Genomic DNA, 22,228 nt, shown 5'->3' with positions numbered 1-22,228 from the left:
TAGGCCCTTTCACCACACCTTATTTCATGGAACTACTGTCAACAGCATTAGACAATTAGACAATTAGTCTGTAATGTTGCTCATCATAGACTTCACTGTATTGTGAATATGATATGCACTGCCCAGCATCCACTTCACAATGCAAAACAGCCATCTCGCTGACATGGGACAGAACCCTTAACAGCAGTGTATGACACAGCACTGCCCCTTACACTTACCCTGAGACCCCCTTAACAGCAGTGTATGACACAGCACTGCCCCTTACACTTACCCTGAGACCCCCTTAACAGCAGTGTATGACACAGCACTGCCCCTTACACTTACCCTGAGACCCCCTTAACAGCAGTGTATGACACAGCACTGCCCCTTACACTTACCCTGAGACCCCCTTAACAGCAGTTTATCACACAGCACTGCCCCTTACACTTACCCTGAGACCCCCTTAACAGCAGTGTATGACACAGCACTGCCCCTTACACTTACCCTGAGACCCCCTTAACAGCAGTGTATCACACAGCACTGCCCCTTACACTTACCCTGAGACCCCCTTAACAGAAGTGTATCACACAGTACTGCCCCTTACACTTACCCTGAGACACCTTTCAGCACCTTCTATGGAGTCCATGCCACAGTGGCCCAACCAGAAATTAGGGACAAGTCCTAATAAAGTGGTTAGCCAGTGCATGTTTTCCCTTTCATGTGTTTATTGAAATAAGTCGTGTGTGCAATTTAAAGTCTGTGGAGTTGAAATTAGCATAGACGTTATGAATGGTGGGTTCCCTGGTGCAAAATCAATACACCTTATTACTCATATGAAGGGTCTGTTTTTGATTTTCACAGGAAGAGGTTAAGCAAGCAGAGCAGACAGACATAGTCTACATGGCTACTGAAGCCTACTTTGCACTGTGTTTCCATTTGGAGTGGATCTCTGCGGTCTGTGCCAGTCCTTCTCCAGCAAGATCAGATTGGGTCAGATTATGTTTTGGCTCAGAAAATGACGACATCCGAAATGACTATAAATGGACGTTAGTGGGTAAGGGTTACTGGGGTTTGTTCGATGATGTTTTTCTCCCCTTTCTCCCGGAAAGTTCCTTCTTGTCTGCTTGAACTCCATTTTAGATGAAATTGAACTGCTGGGTTTACTTGACATTGATGTCCCACTCACTCACAGTATGTATAACTAACAGGGAGACTGGGCGGTATGGCTGGAAGGCGGGACCAAGGATGTGGTTTTACATGACAATAGAATTCCACGTGAGGAAAGGTAAGTTCCTGTGCTCTACAACAACACTGATGGGAAGCTCTCCTGAACACTGTGCCAAATCAATTGCTTTATTGATCAGCCACTTAGAATGAAAGTTTACTTTTGTTTGATGAAACAAACATTAATATATTGCACTTTATGCTGAACAGAATCAATAATCAGGTATTCTTTTTTAATTACCTTTACTAGGAACACATCCTGTAATATGTGCAATAAAAAGTAAACATTTGAGTAATTATTATTATTATTATTATTATTATTATTATTATTATTATTATTATTATTATTATTATTATTTATACTGTAGTGTTATTATTTGTAATCATTAAGGTAAAGGATTTACTTGTTAGCTTTTTACAATGTGTCTGTGTCAGTTCGCAGGGCTGTCAGTACAGGAACTGCATGTTCAGCTCGGCTGCATTAGGGTTGTATCAGCTCAGAGCATTCGCTCTTCAGTGGCTTCGTTTACAGCACAAAGTGCAGAGTGTGGGTGACTGGTGATTCATCACAATGATCTGGTACTTTATTTAACATTCACCCAGACAAATTAACAGGTCATTTCAGAGAATCTGTCAAATAAAATGGAAGCGCTCGAAACGTCTAGATAGGTATGTCTTATTTATTTACAGTATGATTGTTATTTGAACACAATAGTAATTATCATTTGTGATAAAAGAATGCATTATATTTTGGTAATAGTTAATATATTTTAGACGATTAATTTAGTTTATTTTATTTTGTTTTCTTAATGAAGCCATGAAGGGGACAATTATTACATTATCTACTGTATATAACATATCTTTTTTTATTTCTTATATTTTTTCTATATGTACTCTACGATTGTGCAGTTTAGGAATATATTCGTATCTAATTATATATGTGTGCGTGTATGTGCGTGCGTGTGTGTGTGTGTGTATATATATATAATTAGATGCGAATGTATTTCTAAACTCCTGGATTAATATTCATTAACGGTAAATAGAAAATCATACCGGTATTATTATTATGACTATTGTGGTTATTATTAGGGTATTATTAATATAGTTACATGTAATTAAGGAATGAAAGCACTATTTCAACATATAAAAAACATATTTATTTATTTATTTATGTATGTATGTATTTGTTTTATTGTAGCATACTGTATAGTTAGGAGCCCTATATTGTACAAAGATGTCTTGATTTGAATTACTGGCATCCGCTGGTATAAGAATAGAACATACGACTTGTTACCTCTCAGGAAATTTCCCTTCACTTCAGCGCATTACACTGCCAGCAGCGTCTGTATACTGCAGATCAGCCCCCAGCAAGCTGCTTGCATTGCAAAACATATGAAGTGTTTTCAGAACCAGAGGAATGTGTTTGTGTATATTTATATACTTTATTAAAATGTCTATAAATAATTTAAAAAATACAGGTAAGTTTATCGTCTTCTTTACCTAAACGATGCAGAACATCATACTAGCTGTATATCGCAATATTAATGTTTTGTACGATTACCTAGAAATACTGTAGGACAGTTACTGAAATATTACGTCATTATCCCTTACATAATCCTTCTGAAAGATAGCTGTGATTGTTTCACTTGGAAGTACTTGTTATTTCTGTTTAAGACCACGTTATTTTAGTCTGACACTGATCTGCTCACATTGTTTTCTGAGGGAATATATATCCAACACGTTCTAACTGTCTATGAAAGCAGCGTTTTTTAACAGCACGCTACAAAGTTACAGGTTGGTTGTGCCCCGTCCAGGGCAGTGTCCTTTGCACGGCTCCTGGGAGGATTAATCGAATATGGAAGTTTATCCAGTTGATATAGGGGATACCGGGGACAGTTGTAACATTTTTTTTTACCTTTCTCTCCATTACGCACAGATGATTTGAGCTAGTTTGACCAGACTTTGATAGAAACACCTTACATCTGTCCTCTACAAATCCCCATAGCTATCCTGTTTTAAGAGCTGATATACATAGAGCAAGAGCGCTTCAAAGATAAGGTGTCCGATGTTACAACTGACCCCATGGCCAGGGTCAGATGAAACATTCTGTGAAGAATAATTAAATAAATAACAACGCACATCATTTAACTCAAGAATTGAACGTTTTTATTGAATAAGATCAATTTTCACATGAAGCAAATATGTTTTTTTTTTTAATTAACTCAAAAAATGAAATTTTTTCTTGAAAAATAAAAATGTTCACATAAGGTATTTTTTTTTTGTTGTTGTCCTACTTTTAAAACTTAACATCCCTAAAATTATAGGCTTTATCAAGCAAGAATATGTCATTTTGAGTCACAATTGTGATATATGAACATGTTGTTTCCATTAGTGCAAGATTCATGTGCCCAAATATAGTTCAGCTAATGGTGTATGGTGTCAATTGTAACACATGTTACAACTGGCCCCAACCCAGGGAGCCATTACTAAACCCCAGCAAGAAACAACAAAACTAAGAGCAATCAATTGTGTCAATGATAAGTACAGAGATCAGGGATGAGAATGCTAAAAGCATAGATCCATGAACTGGATAACACAGGTATATATCACAACAAGAAAATTGGGGAAAAAATCTACTCTACTAGGTCAAAAATTGATTTTTGTAGATAAAATCTCAGGGCGTTGGTACAGACAGCTCCTCTTCCACAGGCGGAGACTTGAACTGAGCATGTGCCCAATGAGAGATGGCACTCTAGCTTGCTTCTGATTGGAGAAATTCAAGGTGTTAAAACCGTCCTGTGTTACAACTGTCCCCGGTCTGCCCTACGCTACAGGACACTTTTATACAAACAGATATAGATCTGCAAATGCATGTTTGCATTGGATTTTACAATTATGTGAATAAGGCGCTGCAAACCACACAGCAACCTGCGGAACAGCAAAAGAACCTTCAAATGAAAGTACTTCATGATTATTTAATGAGAGTTTGACCTCCACAATAGTCTATGACAGATTCCAGGAAAGAGAGCATCATTGCTACTACCAGTACTTACACCCATTACAAGGGTTACAAAAAAGGGAAGCGTTTTATTACATGACTGTGCAGTGATCAATTTCATTTACAGTACAGGACGGGTACAGCAGTATTCATTTATTATACACGGGTCATTGTTTATATTTAAAATAAACTTACATTTCATAGTAATGGTTGTTTCTGTGGGTATTTAATTCCTTAATTATAAAACACTCCATAGCCATACATTTAGAAATACTGATAGAAACTTAGTTATTTCAATGACAACGTTTTCTTCAGTGTTTCTGTGGATGGATCTGTCCTACAATGCTTGTAGAAATGCTCATTTTTAACCTGTTGAATGCAGGTACAGGTTACTACAGTAGATCTGCTCAAAAGGAGGCTGGCTTGTGCTTTCCAGGGTGTTTGGAGGTGTATCCTCACAGTAATTCCTGATTTTCTTTGTCCCCTTAGCAATCTCTCCAGTCGTTATTTAAAGGAGCCAGATGCCTTTCACATGAAGTGTTCTGTGGGACCGAGCTGGGTTGCCTTTAACTTGATTGTTCTGCTATGGGGTAGAGCAGCAGGAATAGGTAAGCCTCCAAACCATGCTGTGAACGATCCTCAAAAATAAAAGCATCTGGCGAGCAGATGTGCGCAGATTGTTGCAAGCATATTTACTGCAATGGAAATCAGCACTGATGTATTACTCTGTGTAACACGGGGTTTTTTTTAACAGAAGGGACAGTCCTTGAATATAGTCAGCCGTGTGCATATTCAAATGGTGTGGCTAAATGTCTCTGTTCACAGAGCTACTTTGTGTGTTGCGCTAAAATCCTTTTTGAATGAAGATTTGTTTACCCCTATAGCTCAGGGAGCGCACCTCAATCTACCCATTCAGGCTTGGGGCCACTCTTAAGCACAATTTGATGTGCTTGTTTTGTGATATGGTCCCGTTTCCAGTGGCTGCTCGATCGAGCGCACCAAAACCATGTGACTAGGTGAAAAGTCAAGTTGGTTATTACTCTGTGCCACCAAGCCCCCTAATAAGACTGTCCTGTGTAACAATGTCTTAATAAGAATGTCTTTTATTTTATTGCAGAAACCTGCACTGGGGGTGCTGCTTTCTCTGTGCCTGGGCCGGTAGTCCAGCTAGGAACAAACGTCACAGTATACTGCACCTTCAAAAAGTCTATTATTGGATGCAGAACAGCAATTTACCAGGATTCAAATGAGATACGCGATTGTCGACAATACAATTCCTCTACCATTTATTTGGAGATTGCAAACTTGCAGAAGCACAAGGTGGCGTTTGCCTGTAAAACAGAGTGCAATTCGTTCTCACGCTTGATCTGTGGGATTGATATTAAAGCTGGATGTAAGTATCGTTATTAATTACACCGAGCCAATAAAAACACCCTGTCTGTGCTTTATTATGAATGATGAAGCTGATTATTTGCATGATCTCAATGCTTTAACTGTTACAACTGGTCAACTATTCTAAGCATTTATATGCTTGGTGGTCCAGTTGTTAATGAGAAGTGCTTGCAACCAGGAGGTTCTAATCCCCGCTCAGCTATTGACTAACTGTGTGTGACCCTGAGCAAGTCACTTAACCTCCTTGTGCTCCGTCCTTCGGATCAGATATAAAACCGATGTCTTCTTATAAGTGACTCTGCAGCAACAGCTTTTGATGCATAGTTCACCCCTAGTCTCTGTAAGTGACTTTGGATAAAAGCGTCTGTTAAATGACTAACAAATTGATAATAATGTATTTCACTCAGTGTAAAACAGTGCCTTCTACTTTCTGTTTCCATTTGTGCACTGTGCCATGTCATTTAGAAATGTTTTACTATATTCTTTTACTGAATGTGTCCCTTGACATACCTGTGATTTGCAATATAGAGGTTTATCAATTCTGCCTTTTTATGTTGTTTAAGTATTTAAGTCAACTTCTTATCACAGCTGTACAGTTGATTATACTGCAGTACAGTATTTAAACTGCAGTGTTGCAGTAAGCTACTTCAGTACAGGAAAGTGCTGGGTGGAGAGATTTTCTGACTGAAATGGGAAACGCCTGCCATAGCACTGTGTAGGACAGTACAGGTCCAACATGTCAGTGGGGTGTTTAAGTTGGGCTGGAGGGATACCTGGCTATTGATTACTGCCTTGGAATTCCTTACATTTGTTACTGGATAACCTTTGAGACTGTATGTTGTGAAACTGCAATTTGTGCTTTGTGGTATTCAGAAGCCCGCTCTGTATCACTTTGTGTCAGATCTACTGTCTTTCGAGTTATGGCAGAACTGACAGAGCTTTTAGTGTTACAGAACAGGGCATGTGAGAAAACCTGGCTGCACAACGTGTGTGCTGCATGTTGCAGGTGTTTCAGTTTTTTGGTCTAACGTCTGTATGTGCGGCTGGGAATTTTGTGTCACCTCGTTCTGAAACTGTGACCTTTAAGAAGAGCTCAGGAGTGTTTGTAAGTGTGTGTGGTTGCGTTACAGACCTGCCTGACCCCCCCCAGAACCTGACCTGCACTCAGAATGGACAGCTCGGGGATGTCACATGCACTTGGGACAAAGGAAGGGAGCCTTACATTAAAACCATCTTTCACTTAAGGTAAGCTAATAGTTACAGTTCCCCATTTGAGGCCCCATTACAGGAAATAAGCATGTGAATTGTATTATGAGAGACCTCGTTTCTGTACCGGTAACTAGACAATCTACCCAAGAACCTGACGGCTCCTTCTGTAATCACAGCGCAGTGGAGACTTTCCTGTTGTAAAATGGGGGCCCTGTTCAGTTCAGGCACTGCGGACTCAACTGATATTGCATTTTGTAGGATGAACAATAAGACTCATGACTTGAATGGGATCTGTGATGACCCTGGCTCTGGATCTGTGTCTTTTCATACACTCAATGCAGAATCTGTCTACACAGTCTGGGTTACATCTTCAAATGCACTGGGAAGTGCATCTTCCCCACCTCTTAACATCACACTCAATGACATAGGTAGGTATCTCAGGTTTAACCCTTAAATACTTATGTGAAGTGCCTATGCAAAGAGCTTGTTACATTCAGTTCAGTAATGGAAGGCTATATCATGCCTTGGAAAGGCACAGTCTCTTACAGTAGTTTTTGTTGTTTTTTGTAGTGAAGCCCCATCCTCCGGTCATCACTTTGTTTAACTGTGCCTCCTCTGATTGCACGCTGCACTGGGAGGCTGCACAGAACTGCCAGCTCCTGGAGGTCAGGGACAAGCCCCTGAGCCACAGCACCTGGAAACATCACACTTTGAACGTGAGATATGCTTCATTATACAACTGAGCTGCATAGTCCTTTGTGCAGCACGTTGGTGTTACTTGAATACTGGTACCTGTCTGTCAACCACAGAGTACTGTACATTTCCTAATAATAACCCACGCTCCTATTAGATAGATGTGCAGGTTATTGCAGACAATCCACAGCATGAATTGCTTGGAAACAGTTCGGTTTCATGGCAGTTGAAATGAGAAATCACTGCTTCAGGAAGTGCTGTGCACAAGTGGGAGGTTGCTGACACACAGGCTCCTATCAGTTAATTAAGCAAAGCGGTGGTTCAGGCAGGGCAGTCATTTTTAACCTTAGATCAAATCATGCAAACAGCAAGTATATTTTAGGTGCTTCCAATACCAGAACAAATCGTCAGCCGAATTGCTAGTTTCTTATTTGTCCTTCGATAAACAATACGTACAATGATTGGCAAGGAAGGGATTTCAAACTTTCTTCAATCCATTACATCCCTGCTGTGCGTCAGAGTTCACCTCCTCCTCCTCCCCAGCCTCCACCTGCTTTTTGGCTTCGTCTAATGGGGGAGGGCAGCTATCATGCCCATGGCTTCCCTACGGTCAGCCTGGAACATGTTGTTATGTGCTCTTGAGTTGGGAAGTCCCTCACACAACAGAGGACAGACTCAAAGCAGTGGCACGTCCTTCAGTAAAGACAACCACAGCAAAGGGTTTACCTCCTGAATGCAGTTCTTCATTAGAAATGTGTAACTGAAACATCTCGGTGATCTGTCCATCTTCATGTGGTATTTCAAAATGAGCACTTCAAATTTAAATTGCATAATGAAACCTCCCACTGGAGGTCCTCGTCTTGTACCACAATAACTTTCTAAGCTTCTGTGCCAAACCTGCTGATGTGCCAAACCTGTTTCATGCTAGTTATTTAACATTAACCATTTGTATTTCAGAAAAGAACTGTGTAAACAGAATGCCTCAGTCTTTTAACACTCTTTTAATTATTACATTTTACAGGACTGCCATCACTGATTCACGTTGGTCTTTCTTTCTCATAGGTGACAGTCGACAGATTCACTCTGCCTGGTCTGCAGCCCTTTACAGATTATCAGTTCCAAGTGAGGTGCAAGCTGAGCCACACTAAAGGCATGTGGAGTGAGTGGAGTGAGCCATTCACTAACAGAACACCGGAAGCCGGTAAGCATGTTGATTTCTTACTATACAAACTCAGTAGAAACATTCAGCTGTGCTCTCTGTGTTTTTACACATTGATACTCCTTTATTGGATTTACAAAAATACAACCTTGAAAACGGGTATTTTTTATTATATGTATTCATTCAAACCATTAGTCTTTCTTTGACAAAACTAGAAAGGCTTTTGCCGTTTCAGACAAAAAGGCTGCTGTTGCTGACACATTTCAAAATGACTGCAATTGCAATCCTCTGCACAAGACCATTTCATTTGTAAATCTTATTATCAGTATAGATAAGATATTCTTACACATATTGTATGGAAGTAACTTGAAGGAATCTGAAGATCCTGCATTTCTGTGTGTGGGGCAGGGGGGGGGGGGGGGGGGTATAGCTAATCTTACTTGTTGAGCACTTGTATTCTACCATACTAGGTTAGAGAAAGCTCTGTCTGCATGTCTTGCAGTCAGCGTTTTCTTGCATATTTCAACCAGAGGGAAATTGTCCCCCGTGTCAGGGTGTTAATAAAGTCAGTTAAGAAACGGGTTGTAATTAATCAACCTCACATCTTTCTAGATGGTGTCAGATTGGAGCTTTGCTTTCAGTATTTCTACCTGTTTCTGTTGTCGTTCCATTAAAACCTTTTGCCGGTTCCTTTGCATGTACATACATTGCTATTGTTGCAGTTTTGCTTCGAAATAAAACTGCATTGGGTCATTTGCTTAAATGTCAAGGCTCCGTAGCACCACCTGATGCTGTGCGCTGAGCATTTCTTATAGCTGATCAGGGGCTGTGCCCAGCAGTGGTTTTCTAGATGTCACCACATACCTGTTTCTATACCTTGCATGCAGGCAGGAGAGGGCTATTCTGATCTGATCAGTGCTAATACCTTTATTTAAATGTGTCAACAAAGTTCACAGCAAATTATTTATCTGTGTCAGCTTGTGCTATAAGGCTGTAATGCATATGTAATTACGACCCATAATAAAGCATGGTTTTGCAACTTTCTACTCCCAAAACCAATGTGTTTGAATGTATTTATTTGATTGTGTTGTTACTGTTACATTGTTATTGTACATGCTTTTAATAGCTTAGAAATTATTTTGTAAGGGATGCAATGATGAAATTGTGTGAGTACACTTAAAAGGTCATGATTCGGAATGAATTTAAATAAATACATTTAGTTATAATCTTTACTGACGCACTATCTTCTATTGAAACATGTAATCTTCTTCTGAAAATGTAAATGGAATTACTATAAATGCCAAACTAACAGCAAGCAAAAAAAAAGGCTGGTCTCTGTGTTTTTTTTTCTTTGATTACACCGTGTAACAATTTTTTTATTTTTGTTTGGTTCCTGGGTAGTAAGTGTTATTTCCTAATTGCTTATGCCTCAAAAGTATAGAAAATGGCTATTATTCCCCACAAACTTTGCTTTTGTGACCAGGACAGTGATATTTTGAAATTTACCTATTTTCCAGAACATTCCAGATAGATTCAGTGCTGATTAAACGTGGAGTAACTTCTAGAACTTTCTAGAACTTTCCAGTAATATAAATAGTAGTATAAATACAGGGGCCTTAAGCCCACCAGTTCAGTTTAGTTCCAGCTGCCTAAGTGGATACATATCTGCATTTTTCTGAGATGGCATCAAGGTCATAGGAGACTTCAAAATGGTGGCATTCCTGATGGGTCTCCAAGGCGGTTTTACCAAGTTTCCCTGCTATCTTTGCCTTTGGGACAGCAGGGACACCAAGGCGCACTACCACAGGCGGGACTGGCCACAGCGGACCGAGTTCTCTGTGGGGAGGAACAACGTCAAGTGGGAGCCACTGGTGGACCCCCGGAAGGTGCTGATGCCACCACTGCACATCAAATTGGGCCTTATGAAACAATTTGTCAGAGCTCTAGATAAGGAGTCGGCAGCCTTCAAGTACCTTCAAGACTTCTTCCCTAAGCTGTCTGAGGCAAAGGTCAAAGCCGGTGTCTTCGTCGGACCACAGATAAAGAAGATCCTGGAGTGCAATGAATTCCCCAAGAAGCTCACTAGTAAGGAGAAAGCGGCTTGGAACAGCTTTGTCGCAGTGGTTCGGGGCTTCCTGGGCAATCACAAGGCCGAAAACTATGTGGAGCTGGTTGAGACTCTGGTGAAGAACTACGACACAATGGGCTGTAGGATGTCCCTCAAAGTCCATATCGTTGATGCTCATCTTGATAAATTCAAGGAGAACATGGGAGCGTACTCGGAGGAGCAAGGCGAGCGCTTCCACCAGGATATACTGGACTTTGAACGCCGCTACCAAGGACAGTATAACGAGAACATGATGGGAGACTACATTTGGGGGCTGATTCGTGAAAGTGATTTACAGTATAATCGTAAATCTCGAAAAACTACTCACTTCTAAATCTTTTGTAGTCATTTTTGTATTACTTTAGTATAAATACATGTTAATTTGGATTCATATGTTGTTTTTTTTCTGACTTTATGTGAACGAAAAGACACAAATTCGCCCATTTTCTCATTGGAAATAGGTAAATTTCAAAATATCACTGTCCTGGTCACAAAAGCAAAGTTTGTGGGGAATAATAGCCATTTTCTATACTTTTGAGGCATAAGCAATTAGGAAATAACACTTACTACCCAGGAACAAAAATTGTGTTACATAGTGTTATTAATAGAAAGCATTGTGTTACTATAGCGCTCAAACACTTAATGGAGCAGAAGCAGCCAGATAAATCAACATAACCCTGTCTCAGCACATAGGCACTAAAGCAGCACCCACCTTACTGTATATGTAAATACACTCTGATGCTTTGCTAGTACATTATACACCTTATCCTGTCTGCTCAGAGCACATGGCGGAAGGCAGCGTGGGTTTGCTTCACACCTAGCCCGCTGTGTGATGAGTGTGAGGGTCTGGTTGACATCACAGGTTTCTATATGAATTATTCAGCAGGGTGTTTTTTTTAACCCTTGCTGCACTCAATTCATAGCAGTTTTTCATTTTGGCTCAAACTCTTTTAGGATTTTGACTGTACTTCGATTTCCTGTGTTTGAGGTATTTTGTTGTCCGTTGGATGAATCAGGATTTTCCATGGCTATTAGTCATCAACAGAAAAAGATGCCTTTTTTCATCATTGTGATGCACATTAGCAACATATGCATGAAGACTTAACAGACCCCAGGGTCCGATCGGTGATCTCATCAGTGCATTTAACAGACCCCAGGGTCCGATTGGTGATCACATCAGTGCATTTAACAGACCCCAGGGTCCGATCGGTGATCTCATCAGAGCATTTTCAGAATCAGCTTTTGGAATGGACCAGGCCCTCTTAATGTTGTGTCTTAGAAGACCTGGACAATGGCCACTTCCCTTTCCATTGGACAGAATGTATGTACAGGGCACATTTATTTCAGTTGATTTGCAATCCTTTATTGAACAGACTACTGAACAACTTTCTTTGGTTTTACATGTAATCTGCAGCAACAGCAAAGTGTGTAGCTGGAGGCAGTTTGGTCCAGTGGTTAAAGTCCAGGGCTTGTAACCAGAAAGTCACCAGTTCAAATCCCACCTCTGTCAGTGACAGTCACTGTGTGTGACCCTGAACAAGTCCCTTAACCTCCTTGTGCTCCATCCTACGGATGAGATTTTAAATCAATGTCCTATTGTAAGTGAGTCTGCATATAATGCACAGTTCACAGCCTACCTCTGTAAAGCACTTTGTGATGGTGGTCCACTATGAAAGGTGCTATATAAAAATAAAGCTATTATTATTATTATTATTGAAAAGGAAAATAAATGGCACTCTTTTCTGTTTGTAGTGCCTATAAAAGAGCTGGATATTTGGTTTGTGATGGAAACCCCAGACCCGAACTCCCTCACCCTTGTTTGGAAGGCAAGTATAACTTAGCAAAAGAGAAAATTTGAAACAAGGAGAGCGAAAAGCACTCCTCTCAGTGTAAGAATTGCTAAACACACACATTGCCTTTTATTCCTCCAATAGCAAAGCACGCCCAAGTGATGTGATTACACTTCTGGGGACATAAAATAATCTATTTTCAAATAATCTTGAGAAACAGGTGTATCACATTTTCCATTGAAGGAACCAAGCGTTGAGTTCTGTGGTCTCATAACCACGGCAGATCACAGGCAGAATTGCTCCTGTCATTCGGAATGTTAATGCGACACCTTTTTCTAAAAAAGGCCCAGCCTGCGAAATACAAGCCTAACCTGTGAGACTGAAACCACAGCCTCACAGTTTCAGTTTACCATGAAATGAAAAAACTACTTAAAAGAAATCACACGCAGATCTTTCTCCTTTAAATAACTCAAGATTCTGCTGAGAACCTCATCATGCAGTGCAGATGGAGCTACACTCTTCACTCAGGCAGGCTCTGCCGTTAGTTATAGATATAGTGCATGACCTGGTATGGATGTAACCCTTTAAGGACGAGATTCTGCCTACAAGTGTAAAATAAAAAGTGAATTATTTTCTATGCAAGTGGTTTTGCTTTTAATGGAACTATGATAGGGTATTAGAACTATGTCTGTGTGCATTCTCCCCTTGCATTTCATTTTTTTCTGGGATAATCCCATTAGGGCATTAACTTTAGACTTGACTAAACCCTTTAGCCTGGCTTCAGTGACCCCGATTACCACTCATCTTGAACTGACTAATGTTAAGTTAGGTAAAGCTGTCTCAAGTCTATTGCTAATCACAATAATTGGCCATCTGTTCTATACCAAATCTAAAAATATGAATGCCTCTGCGAACATTAAAAGGGGAAATGTTTGCACAGCCCAAGTTCATAAGCATTTAGTGTTCTGTGATCGTAACCCCCCTCCCTGGTCCAAGGAGGTTGTACATACCATTGTACAATCACAAATACAAATCTGTATTTAACATTACAAAATAAATCAAATACAAAATCTAAACTGTGTTGTAGAAGCTGAGCCAGTCTGAAGCAAGAGGACAAATCCTGGGGTACAACGTGACATCTCCTTTTCCATGTGAGGACCAGATCCCTGTAGACCTGCCAGACTACCAGAACCACCTCACTGTCACCATCTCTCACTGCATCCTTACACTGTCAGCCTTTAACTCCAGAGGAAACTCCCCTCCTACAAACATCAGCATACCTTTCCAGACAGGTAGATATACGCTGGGCCAGTCCACAACTTACAGTGTTCCAACTGTTAAAATGACATTCTACTCCCAGCTCCATCAGATGATGTACATGCTTCAAGCGCAGGTTTATTGCAACAGCATTTTGTCAAAAGCAACCTAATTTTTTGGTGGATTACTATTATCATTCACTGTTACGTGACAGTTTTTCACAATTATCGAATAACCCTTTAACATCTCATCTTATTATTCTGTTATTATGTTTTAAGTTTACCCACAATTATTTAAAATTACAATATGAATTAACAGGCTGCTAAAATATATACAAATGTCTTGCATGCAAACACATGTTCATGTGTTGTAGCCTATCATTTTTCAATTATAAAATGGAGTTATACCTGACCACATCATGTTATGCAATTCCTTAACATGGACCATCAAGAAATCAAGTATCACTAATTAAACTGGCTTCCACATTATTATTATTTATTTCTTAGCAGACGCCCTTATCCAGGGCGACTTACAATTGTTACAAGATATCACATTATTTTTACATACAATTACATTATTTTTTTTTACATACAATTACCCATTTATACAGTTGGTTTTTTTTTACTGAAGCAATCTAGGTAAAGTACCTTGCTTAAGGGTACAGCAGCAGTGTCCCCCACTGGGGATTGAACCCACAACCCTCCAGTCAAGAGTCCAGAGCCCTAACCACTACTCCACACTGCTGCCCCTGCACATTTAGTGCAGTTATAGTGTCAGGCATAGCATCAATAGCGGCACACTGATAATCTAGCATAATTCTCTTCAACACTTTCTCAGTGCAAATGCTAGGCTAGTGAATTTACTATAAAACAGTCAGTTCGTCTTTGTCACGGAGGCTGGGATGTTAGTCTTGTTATGAAGAATGAACTTTTTCTACGGTTTGTTCTTTTCTTCAAGGTTTTCCTGCACCAGGAAATGTAACCTGTATGCGTCACTCTAACGAAGGCATTGTGGTTAAATGGAGGCCTCCAGTAAACGAAATCCTGGGCTTACGAGGATATGTAGTGGAGTGGTCTCCTACCCAGGATAAACTGGACCTCGGCTGGACAAGACTCACTCATGACAAGCTTTCTACGGTCATATCAGGTACAGCAGTGAATGGAGCACAACTTCAGCGGATCTTGTTCAGAATAATGGTTGACAGAAAGATAGATCGTTGCTTCATGGTAGGCCACGCATCCTCTTTGATTAAGCCAGGCACCTCATCTGACTCAAAAGAGACAGCCTGTTGCAACGTCCCGATATATTCATGTTTTAACTTTAAAGATGGCTATCTTCTAGGAATTCTTATTATCAGACAGCAGGCAGTGTTGATAGTCCAGTCTGTACATTTCTCGAAAGAGGTTTAGCTAGAGACAAGCTTCCTCCCCTCGATGAAACCTGCCAGCCACCATGCCAGTCTGTCTCCAAAGATCTGACATTTTCAAAATGTTACAACCTTATTAAACTACTCCTACACTTCTAAACAACAATGTCCAACACAGCTGGCATTACCAACTAAACTGTATTTGATTAGCATGATGTATACACATTTCTATCAACTTGGTATACTTTTAAAAAGTACAAGATTTTTTTTTTTCACATGGTAGAGATAGCTATAGTGCTATGCTCATTTTTCATATATATTTTTTTGCAAATAAACTAGACCAAATAAGACCTAAAGATGCATAAAAAAAGGAAGCAAATGCACACATTTATTTATAACTTTATACATCAAGCTAGGCAAAGAAAAAAGTTTGCAGGACAGCTCATCTCAAAATACAGACCGTGTCAAAATAAGCAGACAGAAGACACAAGTCTAGGACTACTGCATGAGGTTCTAGGGGAACCATGCCCATTGTTTGCTATACTTTAAAACTGATCGAAAACCTCATTTAATCCTTGATTTTTTTTACATTGCAATAGGAAGCTACTCAATTACTCATAGATGTGATTGCATGTTATATATTTCATATATATTTGTTTCTTATTTTTAAGTGATGAAACCCTATGCTTGCTATAAAGTTACGGTGAATGCACTTTATGATGAAGGTGTTGGGAAGGCTGGATTTGTGCATGCATACGTTAAACAATTAGGTAAGAAATGCATTTCCTGGACTGTAAAAATACATATTTGATATTTTAAAAAAAAACATTTTGAAATCTCTCCTTTGCACATTGTTTTCCAGCTCCAACAGAAGGCCCCACGGCGTCTATAAACCACAAGAGTAGTACAACGGTAACTGTGCACTGGCAGCACCTTCCAGTGGAACACCGCAAGGGCTGCATAAGCAGCTACAGCATTTACTTGAAAAGTCTCGACTCAGCGCACCTGCTAGTGCATGGTACGGAAATGAAAGGATTCGCATAAACTTGTGTTTGCATGTCAATGAATGCTTGTTTTACTATACTGGTACTGTATGGTATTAAGACACGTGTACAGTCTCTTTTCACTAGATTCATGAAGGGGTATACACAGGGGTACATTCATGAATGTACCCCTGTGTACACTGTCCTATGGATTTAAATTGATTTTGTTTTAGGACCTATTGATGCCTCGCACACTAACTATACAATCAATGGGCTGAAGCCTGGGGCCACCTACCAGGCTTGGATGACTGCTTCAACTGCTGCTGGCGAGGGACCGAAGAGGGAGTTTGAATTTACTGTCACTCCAGAAGGTATGTATAATTATCAACAATAAAAACTGCCCTGCGTAAACATTTCAAACATTAATACAATCTGTTTGGTATATAAATAAAATATCTACTTACAGCATTGTATTGTATGGTATGCAGTGGATTTGTGATACAGTGAGTGAAATGCAATCTCTCTTTCAATTACAGAAAACCCGCTTGTGTTGTCTTTGACGGGTGCCACATTAATTTTCTTTCTGGTTTGGCTGGCTTTGCTGTGTATTTGCTGTAACTCAGCAGTAAATCAAAGGTGAGTGATTTTCAATATGATTTATTTCCATGATTACAGTAGTTGAATCAGGTTTGGGATCGATTCTATTCCTAATTCCAATTCCAATTCCCTTTTAATCAATTCCAACACAATTGATTCAAATTGCAATGAGTCACAGGGGCACCACATCACTTACATTGACGTCACTGACAGTCAATTAAATTGGCTTCAGATGAAAGCAGTTGAACAATCACAACAGTTATGAATGTCTCTAAAATATCAATTCCAATTCAATCGAAGGAACTGGAATTGCAATTTGATTTGAAAAAGGCATTGGGAATGGAATGGGAATTGAAACACAGGAATTGATCCCCACCCTGGTTAGAGTTCACTAATCAAGTGCTGCTTAAACAGCTTGTTTTGTTTCATGATCCTTTCCCTATTTGAGGAAAAAAAAAGAAACATGAACAAAAACTGTGTAAAAGCAATGCTTTAACAATAGAATGTAGCTCTAATAAGGAATCATTTGCACAAGGTTGATATGATGTGTTACAGTGAGCCGCTTCCTTATTAACCAGTCTCTCTCTCGTTTTCAGGATGACACTTCTCTGTTCCCGCTTCACACCTCAGTGGTACACGGGTCACGTTCCAGACCCTGCCAATTGCAAATGGGCTCAAGAATACGCTGCTGTAAAGGTAAGGGCCAAAGGGCAGGAACTTCACTGTGCTGAAAAAACACAATACAAAACAAGCACTTCCTCAAACATGCTTCTACCAGCAAGTGACTGTGAGCTGCAGGGACAGAAATAAGACTCCCATTGCACAGCAGTTTGATCCATTCCTCATTTCAACAGGAGTTTAATAAGACACACCTGAGCTTGTTATCTATACACTGCGGCTAATCAAGCTCTTAGTAAAACCTGGAATGGGTGAAATGGCTATGCAGTAGGAGTGTGACTTCCATCCCTGAGCTGTCTCAGCTGTTGAAGATGAAGGGGATAGTAGGGTCAATATATCTGAAAACAAGGCTAGTTAATTAGCTAGAAAATATATGGTGCAAATTCTTTACCAGAATGTATACGTAAACATGGTACAGCATACCCTTTAATCAAAAGAACAGCATCAACAGCCAATATAAAAGTCAAAGACTGCCACCTAATGGTTAAATCAGGAATTGAACATTTGCATACATGCGTCCCAGTGGATCCCAACCCAGAGCAATAAATCAGCTGTATATACGCTCTCAAATTGACACAGGGGCAGATGAAGCTAGTTTACGACCTGCATCTGAGTGACTCCCTGTCCAGCTGTGATGAGCCTGACACTCTTGAAGTCGAGGAAGTGTCCGAGGACAGCGACTCAGCCCCCGAAGATCTCGTCAGTGACAATGGAACCGGTGCTCCAGCAGAGGAAAAGCAAGCAGGCAAGCCAACCATGTTGCCATGGTGCAGACCAGCGGATCTGGCAATATATAAACACCAGCTGCCTTGCGCATATATCCAAAGTGTGTCACAAGAGTCTGACACTAGCGTGCAGACACCAGAATCCTGTAACACTGAGATTACTGTGGATTACATACCTTCCAACGTGTTACACATGGGCTCCAGCGAAGAGGAAACCTGCGACTTCTTTGATGACTTCGCCCCTTCTTTCCTCGGAAACCTGTTCTCAAAACCTGAAGGGACACTCACTTTGGATGCAGTGAAAATAGACTGCAGTTCCTTCTTGGATTGAACTACCTCACCTTCGGTTATACTGTAATTAAATTGTACTAACTAGAACTAGAACTCATTTTCTACAGCCTGCATTGCAAATTAGTAATGGTGTTATTTTTGCTTCATAACAATGTACTAAAATCATGCAGCGATGTGTGTGCAAAGGGGAAAACTTTAAGACATAAAAGGATAGCAATTCAATGCATGTTGCTGGTGCATGGCATGATGAATACTGTTCCAACCAGTGACAGTAACATGAATGCTAACCACAAAATGTGGATGCAACACATTTTCACATAATCACTTCTTTATAGGAATCAGCTACTTGGGATACAGCCAATAAGAGGTTGAATCTTGATCACAGTAATGTCAGGAGGCAATTTAGAGATTTAAAAAAAAAAAAAATGTAAGCCACTCCACATTGTTAATCCCTGGTGTTGGCGTGCAAAACCCAGTCTCTCAGGAAAAGCATGGTCATTAAAGTTTCATTCAGTATTTCTAAATTTACCACCTTGGAGTGTTAATAGTTACGGATGGAATACAAGGATATAAACACCACATTACACCCAGATCTCAGTATCATGTTAAAAAAAAAAAAAAACTGTATCCAGTAAAATCATAATCTTAGGAACAGACCACATATTCTACAAGCATGGGGAATTTGAGACTGACCACATTTACACTCAAGTCTGCATGGCCAGTTCCAACTACATTCCAGGCCCAACAGCCAAACATCTTTACACCACACATACACATACATTCTGAAGTGCTGTTGTGTGTTATCGTTTTTATCTTACTGTAACAATATTCTACTTCAGTGTAGGAAACCAGCCGGGAAGACACACTGTAGTACAGGAAGTTCAATGTTCACCTTTTCTTGAACAGCCCATTTGGGACACTTGTCATAAAACAGCCTTCAAAGATTATGAGCACCAATACATTTAACATTTTAAAACACAGCCAAATATATTTACTTCCCGTGCCAGAATGCTTTCTAGTTTAGTTATCCATTTTCAAAGCGTTTCAACAAGGTCAGTCAAATGCAGTCGTGGAAACAATAAAAGGAGACCCTCAGTAACTTGCCAGTGTGTTCCATTGAGATAGTCTTACACCTTCACGTTTAGGGCTGTTTTTGCATGGTTATTGTTAAAAACGATCCTGTAATCCAGCTGTTGAAAGTGCCAGTTTTTTTTGTTTCATGCAAACTTGATTAAACCCCTGGTGCATCAAGCACCAATTTGTATGTACACCACAGCTTGACTGTAATCCAGCAAATAGCATTTCTGCTAAAAGGGCTCAATATCACAGATAAACCCTGCCTTTGACAAGCCTGATCTGAACTAATTATAGGTGGTTCACATAATGCCCGATACTGCTCCCCGAGGTATTGATTAAATACACTTTTACAGGATAGTTATACAGGGTGGATCCAAAGTCACTTAACCAGATATGCAGAGAAGAAAAAAACCTGTGCTGGAGAGTAAGACTGTTCACACTGGGTCCGTTCAGAGGATTTGATATTGTTCAGTACGTTTGGTATGAAATGTGAAGAACAAAGTCCGCTTGGGAAACAAACCGTACCGAGATTGGTTTGCTTCCTAAATGTGACCAACAGCTGGACTCGGTGCTTTTGCACATAGGAAACAAACTATACAAGATAAACCGACTGGGAAGTAAACATTTTGCGGCTTAGTTCATATTCTGAGATAACAAGTACAGCAAAAAACTAAAAATGTATCGGAGAATTACATTAGGGTTACCAGACATCCTGGGATTAATTTAAGGTTTTCAATGGAGACTCGGAAAGTTTAGCGCTAATGTGCACTTTTAATAAACAGCACAGTACAAAAACACATTTAACGAACAAGACAGCACAAGGGTCAAAAGGGCTACAAAAACACACTGACATAGACAACACAGCAACACATCCCTCCACCTTTCAAATATTAACTCTAATATTAACACCCATGATCACCCTTTTTATACATCTGTGGCTGGGGTTACAGGGAGAAATTTAACCCCCTCCCTGCTCACCCATATTCCCCACACCCACACACTTCATAGCAGGGCTTTCACGCAGTCAGAAAGTGTTAATCGTCCCGGTTTTGCTATTGTATTTATATATATTTTTAAGTTTAAGTACAAAACTATATCGGCGTGCTCACCAAGTTAATAGCAGAGTAACGAGTTTGGTTGTTAGTGCCATTCAAAAATAAGGAATCTTACGAATTATTTGTTTAATCATTCGGATTAGATGTAGGCCTAGCCCTAGACCATGTTTAAATGGTAATAGCTGATCGATTTTTTTTTTTCTTTAAATCTAGGTTTTTGTACATGTAACATGTACTAGATGACAATAAGGAAAATAATGAGTTATCATCTGCAATAAATTCACCCAATGTTTAATTTTTAAACTATTATTGTGTTGTTATATACTGCTATTTTTTTTTAACGGCTTCAGAGTTGTTACACTGTCAGTGAATTGAAAAAAAAGTATGTCCTTGTGTTTCACTGTGGAAATCTGGTAATCCTAAACTACATCGACAATGCCAGAAACAAACTGGCAGAAAATTTGTTGAGACACCAAAATCCAAGCCATGCTGGTCAGTACTCGCATAGTAAAATATATTGTCTTCTCAAATTACTTTAATGTCGACATTAAAACCCTGCATAATTGCATTCTCCTACTGTTTGTCATTCAAGAAATGTATTCAATAAATTAGCATAGCGCTCCCTCTGTGCCTTCTTCAACAGCAATATGTAAGAATCTAAAATATGCTGTAAAGGTAGGATTAAAGTTCAGTGGAAGATATGACAGTATTTATCATAAGGGCATCTGTATAATTGTGTTGTAGGTGTTAATGCTTATATCCAAACACTTAAGTCTGCTTCCACCACTTGATACCAGCTCAGATGGATGGAATAAAGATGGGTTAGGTTCTAGGAGATATTCAAGTTTTAACAGAATACTAGACTCCCCCGTGGGCTTAACACAAACCTGTCACACAACCATTCAAATGATTACCACAAAAGACTTACCTGCATCTGCATATATTCTTATATACTGTTTTTTTTTTTCTCTTTCTGATTTCAACTTTCCATCCTTGCTGTTAATAAATAACATTCCTTTTCTATCAAACAAGTAATCAGGAACTAATATTACAAACAAATCAGCATTGTGACATTTCACAATCGCAGCCTTTTTCAAAACTGCCCAGAGCGAGTTTGAAAAAAGGTTGCAAAACCAACATTTTGCTGGTCTGGGGAATTTATTACTCAATTTTTAGAAATGGAAAGTATACAGCTCTTCCAGGTTTTTTTTTTTTTTTTTTTTTTTACTTTCTCGCAACCCAATCATTCAAGGTTAGAGATAAATCGTAACTTATGAGCTTGGCAACCACCACCATCCCCCCCAAAAAAGAGAATGAAATAGCAATCATTCAACACTACTCACTGCAGGAGGCAGTACACGTTGAACACCTCTAAGCAATTTATTAGAACAGGGATGTTTGCAGAAAGGGATTCCGAGTCAAGAACCCCAAACTAATCTGGACCCAACAGCTCTCCAATTAAAAGTCTGCTTGAAACTTGTATGTACAAAGCCAGCTAGACCGTGAAACACTAAATACAAAGCTTATTTTATGCTTATAGTGTTATACCTAACTGTATGAAGTACTACCGTAGGATTTTATTTTACAATCCAAAATACAATAAAACGTCCACTTGCAGTGTTAGCATTCACACACTTTGTACATTAAG

At 39.6% G+C, this 22,228-nt stretch overlaps 1 protein-coding gene across 2 annotated transcripts; it reads left to right on the top strand.

The window, feature by feature from the left end:
* The first annotated feature begins 1,691 nt into the window (after positions 1-1,691).
* Positions 1,692-20,604, top strand: LOC117416888 (interleukin-12 receptor subunit beta-2-like). Of its 2 annotated transcripts, XM_034028347.3 has the most exons (16): positions 1,692-1,872; positions 4,691-4,809; positions 5,319-5,594; positions 6,724-6,838; positions 7,061-7,230; positions 7,373-7,518; positions 8,558-8,696; positions 12,514-12,587; positions 13,639-13,843; positions 14,766-14,954; positions 15,846-15,944; positions 16,037-16,192; positions 16,391-16,528; positions 16,694-16,793; positions 17,351-17,450; positions 18,012-20,604. In XM_034028347.3, the coding sequence occupies exons 2-16, from the start codon at positions 4,734-4,736 to the stop codon at positions 18,486-18,488; spliced, it is 2,460 nt and encodes an 819-aa protein (XP_033884238.2). In that variant the 5' UTR covers positions 1,692-1,872; positions 4,691-4,733; the 3' UTR covers positions 18,489-20,604. The 2 variants fall into 2 exon arrangements, with proteins under 2 accessions (XP_033884238.2, XP_058891072.1); XM_059035089.1 differs by lacking the exon at positions 15,846-15,944.
* The last annotated feature ends 1,624 nt before the right edge of the window (positions 20,605-22,228 follow it).

The sequence above is a fragment of the Acipenser ruthenus genome, chromosome 12, assembly GCF_902713425.1.
Source record: "Acipenser ruthenus chromosome 12, fAciRut3.2 maternal haplotype, whole genome shotgun sequence".
NCBI lineage: Eukaryota > Metazoa > Chordata > Actinopteri > Acipenseriformes > Acipenseridae > Acipenser > Acipenser ruthenus.
The sequence above is the reverse complement of the archived record's forward strand: the minus strand, read 5'-3'. Positions and strand labels throughout refer to the sequence as shown.